Genomic DNA, 15,126 nt, shown 5'->3' with positions numbered 1-15,126 from the left:
AGACATTTTTGGCTCACTGCCATTTTTGTCTTTCCTTGTTTTACTGCAGTTTTGCTCTCTCCCCTGATGTCCCTCGCCCCCTGAGCACTCTTGCTTTCATAACAGTCGGATTTAATACGACTTATTGGTAACCCCCCTTTCGACCTATTACAATCATTTGTAAGACATATATGGATCATTATGACCATAAGTGAATAATTGATTATTATTTCCTGTTTAGATTGTTTGCCCACCTGGTTCTCCACCGTCCTGATGAAGACCCTCTAGCAAGGTCGTAGCCAGTACCTGCAACGATTTTGGGTCGAAACATCGACACACCCTCCCTCTCCTCAGCTTCTGTTATTATTTGTAATTTTTGCTTTTTTCATTGAAGAATGAGATTGCCTTGAGTTACTTGTGAACCGTTGGTCATATGCCAATTTTATGTATTAAGGCTCAAACTGACTATTAATTTGTCACTTGTCCAATTTTCCTACACTTTCCATCACCACCCTGACCCTTCCCTTCCTTTAGGGGCACCAATTGTGTTTACATATTGATGTATTTTATGAATTACTTGCAATTTACTGCATTTGCTGGTTGTGATTAAAAACAATGCTGCGAACTTTCTTTGAATTCAGTTTATAATCAATTGCCATTGCTCTATATTGTTCTTTCTCTGTTCTGGGACCACTCTGTTTGTATCATTAAGTCACCCAGGTCCCAGTGACTTATTTGGGTAAACCCCCCTGTTCATATCCCTTGGTGTTATAGGCAGGGATCAGCTTAAGAGCTTGTTGAACAGAATCCACAGATAACTACAATTTTTAACCTTTGATAAAGTGGACTCCCCCATCTTAAAAGACTTTGACTTGGTGCTAAAGTGACCACAGGTCATGATATAAGACACTGAGGAATTAACTTTAAGATTTAAGTCCTCCATTTACATTCAAAACGGGTCTAAAAGTTGGAGGCTATTTGCAGTTCTGGCTATTAAAATGGGGTCATCCGAATATAATACAATGGGGATAGAAGTATGGCCAAAGTTGAATGCCAAAGGCTTGCATACAAAGATCCTCCAGCTTAACCCTTCTCACCCACACTCATGGTTGCTAAAAGGTGTTAATGTGAAGGAGACTAATTTAAGAGTAATGGAATTGTACGTGTGATTATCACATAAAATATTACACGCTTGATTTATAAAAACAATGTATTTTGTATTAATGGAAACATTATACGCTTTTCAAATATCTATATCAGTATCTTAATGCATTTCTGAAGGTATGTAAAGCCATATGTAATACTTACCAATCTGAGACATTATCTGAGAAAGTGCAATTTGTTTAAGGTAAGTTGATTTGCCACTCATATTTGGTCCAGTGACAATGACGAAATTACTGCCTTCGGTAATATATGTATTGTTGGAAACAGGTTTTTCCACGGATATTTTTTCCAGAATTGGATGCCATCCTTTCTTTATCGCTAAAGTATCAGTAAATTCTGGACGTACTAGAAAGAAAAGATAAGTCAGAAGAATTGTAATTTGAAAATGCTTGTTAAGATGAATACAGAGGAAAGAAACTCAAATAAAATAACATAAAGCCAGTTTTTAGAAAAAAAATTAGAAGCAACCACTGGTCTAATTCGTATACTATAAAGGATATTCCAAGAATGCACGTACTGAAATATGTTACAATCCGTTTTAGATTTAATTTGCATACTCTTAGTGATATCCCTTGTAAACTGCCAATAAATCTAGCATGCATGTAAAGTAGTGTTTCTAGCTTGATTAAACTCATTAACGCATACATTTTTGCTTTGAGACCGTAACATTTGGATTCAAATAAAAGACAACGGAAATCAATTACGTCTAAATTATTACGACTCAAAAAAGACATTTGCGCTGTGAGCTAATATTGGTAACTAGTGGACAGTAGTTTAAGAAACTCAAAGATGATTCAAAGGAGCAATGGTATTACAACAAGAGGCAGGGTTCTCCAATTGTACATGATCAGGCCTTAGACAGTAGTAGTGATAAAATTATATCATAGACAACTTTATTAATGTAGGCGATGGCATGTTTTGATGAAAGTATTCAAATAACAACCATATCAGTAGGTGGCCCCTGATTACAAGCAAACAAAATAAGAAATTATTCTCCCAGACTAGTATCAACTATGCCTAAAATCCATTTTAAAATCCATTTCACAAATGAAAATATTGGGCCTGCAGTCAGGGTGGAGAACTCCACACATAACAAGATAGGCTTGTTCTATCTGTGTTTGTGTTTAGTTCTCCACTACGACTGCGGGTCTCTGCTCTCGTAAACTTAATATTAAAACGCAGTTTTGTGATAACGAAAAAGCATAAAAATACACTAACGTTGAAGTTTACCTTTGTGAATCAGACCCTGTGTGTCCATAACATCGCTCGAAGGTTTCTGATATAGTAATTTCCCCTTTAAATAAAAAATTAATTGGGCATAAATAAGATCAATTACCTCAGGCAGAAGCTGGTAATTTAAAAGAGAAAAGAAACAACTTACCTGTAACTGCAGTTCTCCAGCGTTGATATCTTTCATAGATTCACAAGCTTGAATAATTTCCTGTCCTATGATGGGAGTTTCACAGCAATCTTCAGTATTCCCTAAAGTAGGTGTTGTGGTCCATAGAAGATGCCAAGACGCGGATAAGTGTAAAATACACCTTAAATACATTATCTCCAACAAACGAACATCTCTCCTCCCAGCTCCCTCAACTACTTCTCTGTTTGAACACCAGCATTTCAACCCACACAACATAGTTCTAGATCATGGAAGCCACAGTCCTCTAATGCTTCCCAGTCACAAGACCATAACATTATCTATGTTCCTTTAAAATCAAATAAGAAATTTCAGATGATAATAACACGGTTAGAAGGACATAACATAACTAATTCTCTTCCCGAAGCACTTACATAAACAACTATACAGGAAACCTATGCTTACTCAACTACCAAAAAAAATACAAACAAGCTCATCTACATTTTATACTTTATATGAATGAACAAATAACATAAAAGGGATATATCACAAGGTCATCAATATCAAACAAACCAATAACATGGAAGGGCTATGACACCAGGCTATCAATATCTAACAGGGCAACTACAGACATGCATACCAGTGCTTAAAGACTCACAGTTGTCAATTATGTCAGAATGTACTTCCTTCACTTCTGTTCCTTTGCCATCCTCTGTATCTTTCCCTTCCATCACCCTATTTTGTACTCTGATGCGCCTGTTTATTTTCCACCACTGACCTCCTTCAACATGTACTGCATTCTCCCACACCTTTTCAACACATACAGGGACACCAAATTTCAATTTACCCTTCTTCACACACCATGGGTTTCTGACACAAATATCATCACGAACTCGTATCGCAAAATCTTTAACAGACTTTTTTCCCCATATATATTTTCACCTTCTCTTGTGACCCACCCACATGCCCAAGGGCAATGTTCAGCAAATCCTCAGAAGACTTCTGTCTTAACCCACCGGAACATCCGCACAGGTGTCAGTTTTGAAGCTGGTCTAGGCCCACGCAACAACTCAAACAGTGAATCCTTGGAAACCGAATGCTGCATGGGGCAATCGAACACCATAGCATAGACCTCACAGCATCCATCATTTCGCACTGATTATACAGATACATTGTGCCAGCACACAATTCACGCGCTCAACTTGACTATTTGTCTGGGGGTGATATGTAAAACTCTTCAAGTGTTTCACCCCCACTGACCTCGGAAAATCTTCTTTCACAGATCTAACAAATTGGACATCATTGTCAGAAATCACAAATTCTGGAAAACATTCTCTGCCAAAAATCTCCTTAAAGAAACTAACTATCTTACTTGAATTGGGTCCAGAGACAAACATTACTTCAGGACACTTACTATGATAGTCCATTATGATCAAGACATAATGAAACTGTGAAGGCAGACACTAAAAATGACCTATCAAATAAATTACCGCCTTTGCCCATGCCTTATCAGGCCATTTAACAGGATGCAAATGAGGAGCAAGAGTTTTCATACCCTTTTCACAACTGGCACATGACACATTCTCCAATTATCTCATTTACCACTCTGTCCATAGCTAGCCACCGCAACATTTCCATCAGTCTTCTTTTATTCCGCTTTCGCCCTAAATGCCCTTCATGAGCACTTTGAATAAGTCTTGTATGTACAAAAACTGGCGAAAAGACTCGTTCACAACTGAGTAACACCTCATCCTCTACTGTCAATTCATCAGCAAACCTGGTGCAAGGCTGAAGACCTGAATGCAGCATCTTTTCCTTAGGCCAACCTCCATTAACATACTCCATCACCTTAGTGAGCTCCATATCATGCATCAGAGCATCCCACTACTGAACCTTAAAGCAGGTGCTAGCTAATTCTAAGTCTACAACTACTACGCAACAGTCTTCCATATCACTACCATCCAGATCGTCATCCTCTTTCACTGGAAATCTAGACAGAAAATCTGCCCTTTTGTTTTTCATTCCTGAGATGTATTCAATTTTTTTAATTGATACAGTAACATCTTGGTGGATATCATGGCTGTTCTGGGTGTAGATCAGTTTATTTTATGTCCACTTAATATGTATACTAGTGGCTAATGGTCCATTTCAAGTGTAAACTTGCTGCCCCATAAAAATGGCCAAAGTTTTTCAACCACCAACCAACAGGTGAGCAATTCCTTCTCGATGACAAAGTAATGGAATTCAGCCTCCTTGAGAAATATAATAGTTTTTTCATACAGTTGGCATAATCAGGGATAAACCCTGCAACAAATTCACATCACACTGAAAATGATCTCAGACTTTACTTATCTTTGGGTGCCTGGGTAATAACAGTAGCCTTGACCAAACCTGGGTGTTGATTAACACCACCTATAGACATATGCTGCCCCAAAAATTCTGTCTCTCGTTTTAAAAATGTGTACTTGTTTCTCTTGATTACAACACCACATGCCTGGAAAATATCAAATACCTTATTCAGGATGACATCATCAGTTTCCATATTTTTGGCAAATATGAGGACATCATCCTGAAACATTACTGTGTATTTAACCCCTTTTAATAAAGTGATTCATAATTCGCTGAAAAGCGGATGACGCCAGCCCAAATAGCAAACAACATAATTGAACATGCTACTTGGTGCTATAAATGCTGTGAAATAACATGAGGAAGGATATAGCTTCACCTGGTGATATAATGACGCTAAATCAGTTTTGTTAAACCATTCAGCACCTGTCAATTAATTGAGAAGTTAATTGATTTTGGAAAGCTGATGGAATTCAACCCACACCTCCTTATTCAAAGTGCGTAAATCGATGCATGCTTTAAGTTCACCAGACCTCTTCTATGCTACAACCAAATGAGAAACCCATAACATTGATTCCACTGGTTCAACAGCCACTTGATCTAACATTTTGTCAAGCTCCTTTTGCAAATCAGACCTTACACTGAATTACATGCTGCACAACTTGTGCTTTAAGGGGATGGCCCCTTCCTTGACTTTGATAAGATGTTTGAAGCCCTTCCCTTCCAGTCTTACCACGACGACTTGTAAAAACTGCTGGGAATCTTGTTACCTATTCTTCCATGCAATCCTTAAACCTAACCACAGACACCTGTTCCTTTGCACCAGGTGTCAACACCATATCAAACAATCCTTGGTGAAACTATCCCAAAATGTTTAATCCTTTATTTGTCTTTGATTTCTCATTCCCTGAAGTCCAGCGTTTCTCCAAAGAATCATGATAATGCAAATGCCAGAATCGGTAAACAACCAAAATATAAAATCCAAAATATAGAATGGACAGAATATCTATTCCAAAATATAGATAAGACAGAATATCGAATTACCAAAATATAGTTAGTCAGGATATCGAATTTGGGGTAGGAAACATCGATTTCCATAATATCGAATATAAAATATCCATTTCGATAATATCAATTTTTTTAGTGTTATGTATGGTAGTATATGTGTTAAAAATATGTATTAATTTCGTAATGTATGTTTAATTTTTTTAAAGTAATGAATGCAATGTCATTGAATTTTTGCGTAATTTAATTCCATAGCGGGTTGTAGGTTTATAGGGGAATAGGGTGGGTAGTTTTTTATTTATAGTAAATTAAATATTAATATTTATGTATATGTATTGATAATTAATTGATTGATAGGTAATTATTAATTGGTAATTAATTTGTATTAATTGGTAATTAATTATTATTCATTATTTGGTAATTATGTTACTAGTATTATTTATTTGGAGCAGGTTGTGGGTTTATAAGGGAATAGGGTGGGAAGTAATTTAATTGTAATAAAGTTAATATTTATTTTTATTTATATGTATTGATAATTAATTGCTTGATAATTAATTATTAATTGGTAATTAATTGTTATCAATTGGTAATTAATTGTTAGTAATTGGTAATTCATTTTATCAATTGATTAATTGATAATTATGTTAATTGTATTATTTATTATTTGGAGCGGGTTGTGGGTTTATGGGGGAATAGGGAGGCAAGTAATTTAATTGTAATAAGTAAATATGTATTTTTATTTATGTATTGATAATTAATTGATAATTATTAATTGGCAATTATTTTTTATTAATTGGTAATTAATTTTTTAATTGGTAATTATTTTTTATTAATTGATAATTAAAAAATGTTTTTTATTGGTATTGATAATTTTATTTTATTTTAATATTAAATCATTACTTTCCCTACTTTTGCAATCTCTGGAGTAGGAATAGTAATTTTTACCCCTACGCTATCCAATGTTTTCCCTACTGTTGCACTCACTGGAGTGGGAATAGTAATTTTTTCCCTCCCGCTATCCAACGCTTTTCCTACTGTTGCGCTATCTGGAGTGGGAATAGTAATTTTTACCCCACCGCTATCCAACGCTTTCCCTACTGCTGCACGCTTTGGAGTGGGAAGAGTCATTTTTACCGCTACGCTATCCAACGTTTTCCCTACTGTTGCACTCACTGGAGTGGGAATAGTCATTTTTACCCGTATGCTATCCAACGCTTTCCCTACTGTTGCACTCACTGGAGTGGGATTAGTAATTTTTACCCCTTAGCTATCCAACACTTTCCCTACTGTTGCACTCTCTGGAGTGGGAATAATAGTTTTTACCCCCCGCTATCTAACGCTTTCCCTACTGTTGCCCTCTTTGGAGTGTGAATAGTAATTTTGACCCCTACACTATCCAACGCTTTCCCTACTATTGCATTCACTGGAGTGGGAATAGTAACTTTTACCCTCTCACTATCCAACAAATTCTCTACTTTTTTTTACATTACATTTATTATTTTTACATTTTAAGCTTTTTTACATTATTTTAAGTATGTTTTATTTAATTGTTTTCAATATTTAATTAATTTTCTATTATTTTTAATACATTTAAAAAATTCGATATTTTATTTAACTATATTTTAACATTCTATATTTTGGATTCGATATTTTAGTACTTACCTGTTTGTAGATAGGGATTCTATATTCTGTAATTCGATATTTTGGAGTCGATATTTTGGGCATTCTATATAGTGTCCCTCTATATTTAGTCACTGAACCGCCAGAATCCACTATTAAAAGCAGGACTTTACTTCCAACCATCACATATGGATCAATATATTCACTGAGATCCCCGCGTCTCCCATTTTTATCCCTCACAAGTACAACCATATATTGAAAATCATCGCATAAGTGCTGATACTTCTCATAATATTCTTTTTTTTACTTTATTTTTAAATTTTTCCTTTTTCAGAAAGCAAATGAACAAAACATTGCAGCAGCAGAAGTAGTTCTGTTATCAGCGGATCTCCCCTCACGTGGGTAAAATCTTTCCTTTCGAACAGATTCCAACAGGTGATGCTGGGCTCCTTTCTTTCCTCCAAGAAACCATTGATTTGGGGCGTTCCACAAGGTTCTGCCCTCAGTCCGCTCTTATTCAATGTGTATCTAAAACCACTGGCAAAAGTGGTTGAATCCTGGGGCGTGAAAGTAAACTTTTACGCCGACGACACCCAACTAGTGTTCTCCTTCAAAGACCACTCCGAAAAATCATTCAACAATTTTCGCCACTGCATGCTGAATATCGCCTCCTGGATGTCTGCTAATAACTTAAAGCTTAATACAGATAAGACTGAAGTCCTATTTTTCAATCAGAAATCGCCCACACCTTCCATTCTCTAGTGGCCGACTGAACTCAACCCTCCCCCGGAACCAGTCCAAGCTGCCCGTAACCTAGGCTTCCAATTTGACACTACCCTCTCCTGTAAGACTCAAATTAATAAAGTCACTTTGTCTTGCTTTGGGAAGCTCCGCATGATAAACAAAATCATCCCCTACCTGCCGCTAGACTCTCGTAAAACAGTAGTCCATGCTCTCATTACCGCTCATCTGGACTACGCAAATAGTCTGTATGCGAGTGCCCCAGCATACCTCATAAACCAACTACAGAGAGTCCAGAACGCAGCGGCTAGGCTGATTTGCAACATCCCCTACCGCCACTCCATTTCACCCCATCTGATCAAACTTAATTGGCTCCCAGTGAGACTGCGCATTCAATTTAAAGCCTTAACCCTGGCTTTTAGAGCTCTTAATGATCGAGGCGCTACCCACCTGCGTCACAGAATGAGGTTCTCACAAGCACCACGAAACCTCAGATCCAACCATCTCCGCCTTATGATCTGCCCCCGTTTCCGCCTAGCACGTACGGGAGGAAGGGCCTTTGCAGTGGCGACACCCAAACTGTGGAACCAGCTGCCCATAGAGCTAAGATTTCTGACGTCAGAACCTCTATTCCGAAAAAAACTCAAGACCTGGCTTTTTTCCCTGATCTAATTTCCCTCTCCCTTCCACATCCCTCTGACCCTTTCGAGATAATGTCTTCAGCGCCGGGACACCTCCGTCGGAGGTAGCTGAGCGCTCTACAAACTACTAATATAATAATAATAATAATAATCTTACGTACATTGGCAGGAACCCAGCGGTCTGAACTCCTCCGATTGTAGAGTTACAAATGACAATGAGGAAGGAATAAAGAATTACAATAGACACACATGGTTAAACGAAGTCACACAAGTATTCCCTATACAATTACTGTTCTCCCGGCGCAATTATCTACCCCACATGGATCACTATTACCTGATTCTGGCTCTGGTTGGTCCAAGTAAAAATTAAGAAATCCGCCTGTTCCGCGCCACACTTGGGGCATGTATGTACATGGTTCTGAGATATGCCTTTCAGCTTCAGAGGTAGGTGCGGTGTAAGTAGTTATGGTGAATTCGTTTGAACCGAGCATTGCAGGAAACTGTGTACATCTGCGTGCCAATGGTCGTCCATGTCTTGTCTTCTATTTGCACATTTAGATCCATCTTGCAGGCTGCTCTTGCCCGAGAAGGCGAACCGGATGAGTCTAACCTCATGGATTTGCATAGGAGCGATATCAACTTTTGTCTGGATCCACAGGTGAGTAATATGTCCAGTGTGTAGGTCGTTTGTGGGATGCTGGGGTACTCAAGCCATGGTTTTTTAGCGATCTCCAGTAACCTCATGTAGTGGCGGTAGTGGCTCTCCCCCAGTGTGAAGCCATCACAGACTTGTTTGTATGATAAGATCGTTTCTTTTGGGTAGAGATCCACCAGGATGTCACAGCCCGTGTCCTTCCATGCCCGGAAAGACATGTGTGCGCTCCCAGCTCGTGTAGAAGCTAATATCCATATTGGCAGCTCCCTGTGTTCATCAGTCCCCCTACCCGGCATTAGTGCTATTGGGAGCGTATCCAAGTGTAATCGACCGGCCAACAGATGTTTTTTCCAATTGTTCCTGTCTTCTAGCCAGTGGGGCGCATACTGACGCAGTGCGGCATAATAGTAGAAGTCGAAACGTGAAGCCTCCAACCCCATTCCTCATATCTACAAGTCAGTGTGCGCAGCGCCACTCTGCCACGTCGTCCCGCCCATAGCAAGGAGACAAGGATCACATTCAGCTGCTTGAAGGTCCAAGTAGGAATCAGGCCAAGTGAATTCTGGAGCACGTATAGGCAGCGCGGCAGCATCACCATTTTAGATTCTGCAAGCCCGTCCATTAATAAGAGTGGCAATGTATTCCAGATGCCACAGAGCATTGCAGAGCGTTTATGATCCTGTCCATAATTAGAGATAATAGATGTGCATTGACAAGTGCCACCTTCGCTCCAAGGTACCGGAAGTGTACTCGCTCCCATCTAAGTCCCAGGTCTGGAAGACTTTCTAGGTGCAGCGTAGCCATGTGGGACAAAGGAATAGTCTGAGATTTATTCCAATTAAGCCGCAGACCAGAGACCTCACTAAACTGCTCCATAAGCTGCAAAAATCTGGGCAGGGCCTCCTGGGGAGAAGAGAGCACGTGAGTTGTGTCTCCCACCTGAATACTCCATCTCCTTCCGCACTCCCCACCTCCTCCCGCACTTGCACCGCTAGAGGTTCTTTGGCCAGTGGAAATAGGAGGGGGGAGAGCAGGCAGCGATGTTGCGTGCCCCTCTCCAGTGCTCACTCCGGTGTACGGGCTCCACTCACTCGTGTGCGCGGTTCTGTGTACAGTATCATAACCCAGCGGCAAAACAGGGGCCCAAACCCTACGGTTTTAAGAACCTCGAGCAGGTAACCCCAGTGAACCATGTCAAAGGCCTTTGCTAAGTTTATCGACACAAGAGCGAGATCTGCCTCCCGGTGTTTCCAATTCTGCATAATGTGGGCTAGCCAGAGTAATTAATGCCAGTGTGGCATCCAGGTATGAAGGCACATTGATCTTCATGTATAAGGTATGTCTAATGCTGGATGAAGCGATTGGTAAGGAGTTTGCACAGGATTTTAACATGTATTTTGAGTGGACGATATGAGGCGGGATTGCGGCTGCATCCACCCGGTTTTAATATCATACAGATTTTGCCCTGCCTCATCACTGGGGGGCAAGATTCTACGTACAAAGGCCTCCGAGTAGATCTGCAGGAGAGCCTTTGTCACAGTGGCTGAGTATGCGTGGTAAAATTTGGGTAGGAACCCATCCCCCTCTGGAGCCTTAGCCCCCGAGAGCATTAGTAATACTTATTGTAATTCCTTAATGGTCAGCTGTGCTTCGAGCTCATCAGACGCCTGCGCAAGGAGGTGCGCCGGCGCCAAGGACCGCAAGTATGGGACATATCGGTTTTCCCTAACTGCTGAGTCTGCAGCATACACTGTCTGCAGGTGTCTTTGAAGCACCTGCAGGATAGCAGATATGGTATATACTATCTCACTCGTCGGTGCATGGGGGACAATAATTGGCACTGGGGTCTGTTCTCTGCTGAGGATCCATGCCAATAGCCATCCTGAACTGTACCCCTCTCTGTACCCCTCTCTATGCAAGCGCTGTCAATACTGCTGGAGCGTGTATTTGTCTAATCTATCCCATATGTCGCATATATACACGCACGGATATCCCACTTTCGGGCCATGGCAGTCGGAGCAGCGCGGTCTGAGGCCTGTGCCTCCTCAAATGACAGCTCGGCTGCATCGAGATCTCGTTGCAATTGCTTTTGAACTCTGCACTTAGACCCCTTGCACCACAGCTTTCAAGGCCTCTCATTCTGTGGCTCTGGTGGTAGATGCCTTCAACCAATTTATTGTCATATATTCAGTCAAGACATGGGATATGGTCTTCTTTCCAACCGGATCTTCTAGGATATCAGCCGGCATTCACCACTTTCAAGGAAGGTGGGCCCCAAAGGACCATGCAACTAATTGGGGAGTGATCTGAAAGGAAACGGGCCATATGGATCACTTCAACATTTGGGTCAACCTCAGACTCGAAAACTAGGACCCTGTCAAGCCTAATGTGTGCGTCATGGGTGGAAGAATGGCAAGTCTACAACCTCTGAGTCGGGTGTCTATCTCTCCATATATCCCGTATTGCTAGGTTTCCCATAACCTCCCAGAAACCCAAAGTCATCCGCGGCTTAGTGCCCTGTCGAGGGAGGTGTCTGTCTAGATCAGGATCTAGGACGCAATTGAAGTCCCCCTTCTAGAGAAGAGGGGCATCCAGGTCTGAAATGTGTATTTTGTATGGATTGCTAAAAGTCAGGGTCATCCATGTTCGGTGCGCAGATGTTCAGGATAACCATATTCCATCCGTCCAATTTTACTTTGAGCAGGATTTATCTGCCATTTATGCCAGCCTCCATTTACTGTGAGAATAACTGTGTGCCTGGGGCCACCCATATCAGCACGCCCGAGTATAATGAATGAAAAATCTGACCTATCCATTTTTTCGCTAACTTATTGGCTCCTGCATCATCTAGGTGTGTTTCCTGTAAGCATGCCACTGAGACATGATGCCTCTGGAGATAGGAGAGTACTCTGTCGCGTTTTTTACATGTGCCCAGTTCCATCACCTTCCGGCTAACGAGTGTAACCCCCATTGTGCCAGTGGTACCTCATTGTCTTGCTCCTGGACCATGCACACCTCTCACATTCAACATATGCTGCATACCATAACTAATACCATTCAATGTAAACTGAACCAGAAACTCCCCACCCACGGACAAATGAAATGCAACAGTGCATTTGACTATTCTCTCCCCATGCTTGTGCCAGGATGTGCACAGCTCCCCTTGCAGCCCAACAGAGAGAACCAAACTTACCAGAAAGATCAGCATCCCCGTGTAGCCCAGAGCTCAGCAATTTGCAGTAGCCCAGCAAGTCACCCCAAGTATTTGGGCCGTGCCCAAAGAAAAGTTTACCTCCCAATCTGGTACCCCCCACCCACCAGTGTAGATGTCTCAAGCGCAATACCCCCTAATCTCTATACACCCATATGCATATGAATACCCCTCCCCCTCACCCCCAGCAATAACCCAACAGTAACCTTACGTCTCAGTAATTTAGTATTCTGCAGAGTCATAAATGGGAAGTACCGAACGACAATACAATGTTTGCACATATACTGGTATTATTCAGCGTCCCCAATGATCGGGTCTGAGTCCAGGATAGTTTCAGGGACCACATCCAGTGTAGGACTGAGTGTCTCGGGGACCACCAGCTGGTCGGACCCAAGACCGATAGCCAGTAGGGAGAGAGCATCCAAGCACACGGGCTCTACTTGCATGGTGCCATACTCCCCCACCGTGATCCTTTATTTATCTGGTGGGTCTCTGTTTGGGCTCCGGTTGAGAGGCTTTAGATTTCGAGGCCCTCGTGCTGCCTGGGAACCCCAGTCCCTCCGTCTGTCTCGCCGCTCTGGGGGAGGGGAAGCACGTCTCCTTGGTTTCCAGCCACTCCCAGGGCTCCTCTGGGACCTCAAAAAAATGAACTCTCCCTTGGGCACTCAACTTCAGCTTAGTGGGGTGCAGCAACATGTACTGTAGGTGCATATCGCAGACCTTCTGTTTGACTCCCATGAAGGTTTTTCTTTGCTTCTGGACCTCCCTGGTGTAGTCAGGATATATGGCCAATTTTATTATGTTCATAGCTCAGGTTCGATGTTTCTCTAGCAGCCAGTAGGATGCAGTCTCTGTCTCTGATACTAATTGTGGAACCTCCTGAGGCTTGTGCCGGGAGTAGCGCGAACTGCGTTTTTAAATCTGTAATTGACTCGTGTGTGTTTTTTAACTGTTGCACTCACCGCCCTTGAGCACCAAAATCCTTGCTACGAACCCCCCGCTGACAGCTGATCAAAACGCTGCCACCGGCGAGTGTTGTTCGTCCCCCTGCCGCCATTGACCAGGACACAGGCCACGCCCACCTGGATAGGCCACGCCCCCTTCCTCTCCACCCGGTATTTAGAGCGCGCTGACTACAAGCGTGCCTGATACTAATTGTGGAACCTCCTGAGGCTTGAGCCGGGAGTAGCGCGAACTGCGCTTTTAAATCTGTAATTGACTCGTGTGTGTTTTTTAACTGTTGCACTCACCGCCCTTGAGCACCAAAATCCTTGCTAGGAACCCCCCGCTGACAGCTGATCAAAACGCTGCCACCGGCGAGTGTTGTTCGTCCCCCTGCCGCCATTGACCAGGACACAGGCCACGCCCACCTGGATAGGCCACGCCCCTTCCTCTCCACCCGGTATTTAGAGCGCGCTGACTACAAGCGCTGCCTGATACTAATTGTGGAACCTCCTGAGGCTTGAGCCGGGAGTAGCGCGAACTGCGTTTTTAAATCTGTAATTGACTCGTGTGTGTTTTTTAACTGTTGCACTCACCGTCCTTGAGCACCAAAATCCTTGCTACGAACCCCCCGCTGACATCTGATCAAAACGCTGCCACCGGCGAGTGTTGTTCGTCCCCCTGCCGCCATTGACCAGGACACAGGCCACGCCCACCTGGATAGGCCACGCCCCCTTCCTCTCCACCCGGTATTTAGAGCGCGCTGACTACAAGCGCTGCCTAATACTAATTGTGGAACCTCCTTAGGCTTGTGCCGGGAGTAGCGCGAACTGCGTTTTTAAATCTGTAATTGACTCGTGTGTGTTTTTTAACTGTTGCACTCACCGCCCTGAGCACCAAAATCCTTGCTACGAACCCCCCGCTGACAGCTGATCAAAATGCTGCCACCGGCGAGTGTTGTTCGTCCCCCTGCCGCCATTGACCAGGACACAGGCCACGCCCACCTGGATAGGCCACGCCCCCCTTCCTCTACTCCTGCCTCCTATAAAGTATGTGTCTATACAGGAAGCGTAGCGGGCGCGACGAATGCGCGCCGAAGGCGCGCATAAGGCCAGCTCGTCTGCGCTCGTCCGCGGCGAGTCCGGGCCAGGGGCCACGTCCCCTACATCTTAGGCTAAACAGACCATAGCCTACAGCGCGGACGCTCTATATGGCATGAGGTCCTTGGGACCGGACTGTGAAAGGCATTGCCTTGATGCAACGTCTCTTCCAGCCACTTGCCCAAAATGCAACGTCCCCCTCAACATGTGGCAGACCAAAACCCTGAAGCATGAATACTGTATGTTCCTATTAAACTGCAGATCCCTGCCAAAACATAAGGTGGAAATCTCTTTCCTACTGGAAGAGCGTATGCCGGTCGCAGTGTTTCTCACTGAAACATGGTTGGCGTTAGACTCCGACCCTG

The 15,126-nt window shown here is 42.7% G+C and overlaps 1 protein-coding gene across 1 annotated transcript in view; it reads right to left on the bottom strand.

Moving 5' to 3' along the window:
- The window catches only part of MSH4 (mutS homolog 4), a 1,592,310-nt gene that overhangs the window by 574,688 nt on the left and 1,002,496 nt on the right, over positions 1-15,126 (bottom strand). The window contains exon 16 of the mRNA XM_086925563.1: positions 1,288-1,488. Coding sequence (XP_086781689.1) covers positions 1,288-1,488 — 201 coding nt within the window. The remainder of the gene's footprint in view (positions 1-1,287; positions 1,489-15,126) is intronic.

Source organism: Lissotriton vulgaris, chromosome 1_1, assembly GCF_964263255.1.
Source record: "Lissotriton vulgaris chromosome 1_1, aLisVul1.2, whole genome shotgun sequence".
Lineage (NCBI taxonomy): Eukaryota > Metazoa > Chordata > Amphibia > Caudata > Salamandridae > Lissotriton > Lissotriton vulgaris.
This window is presented reverse-complemented; position numbering and strand designations above follow the sequence as displayed.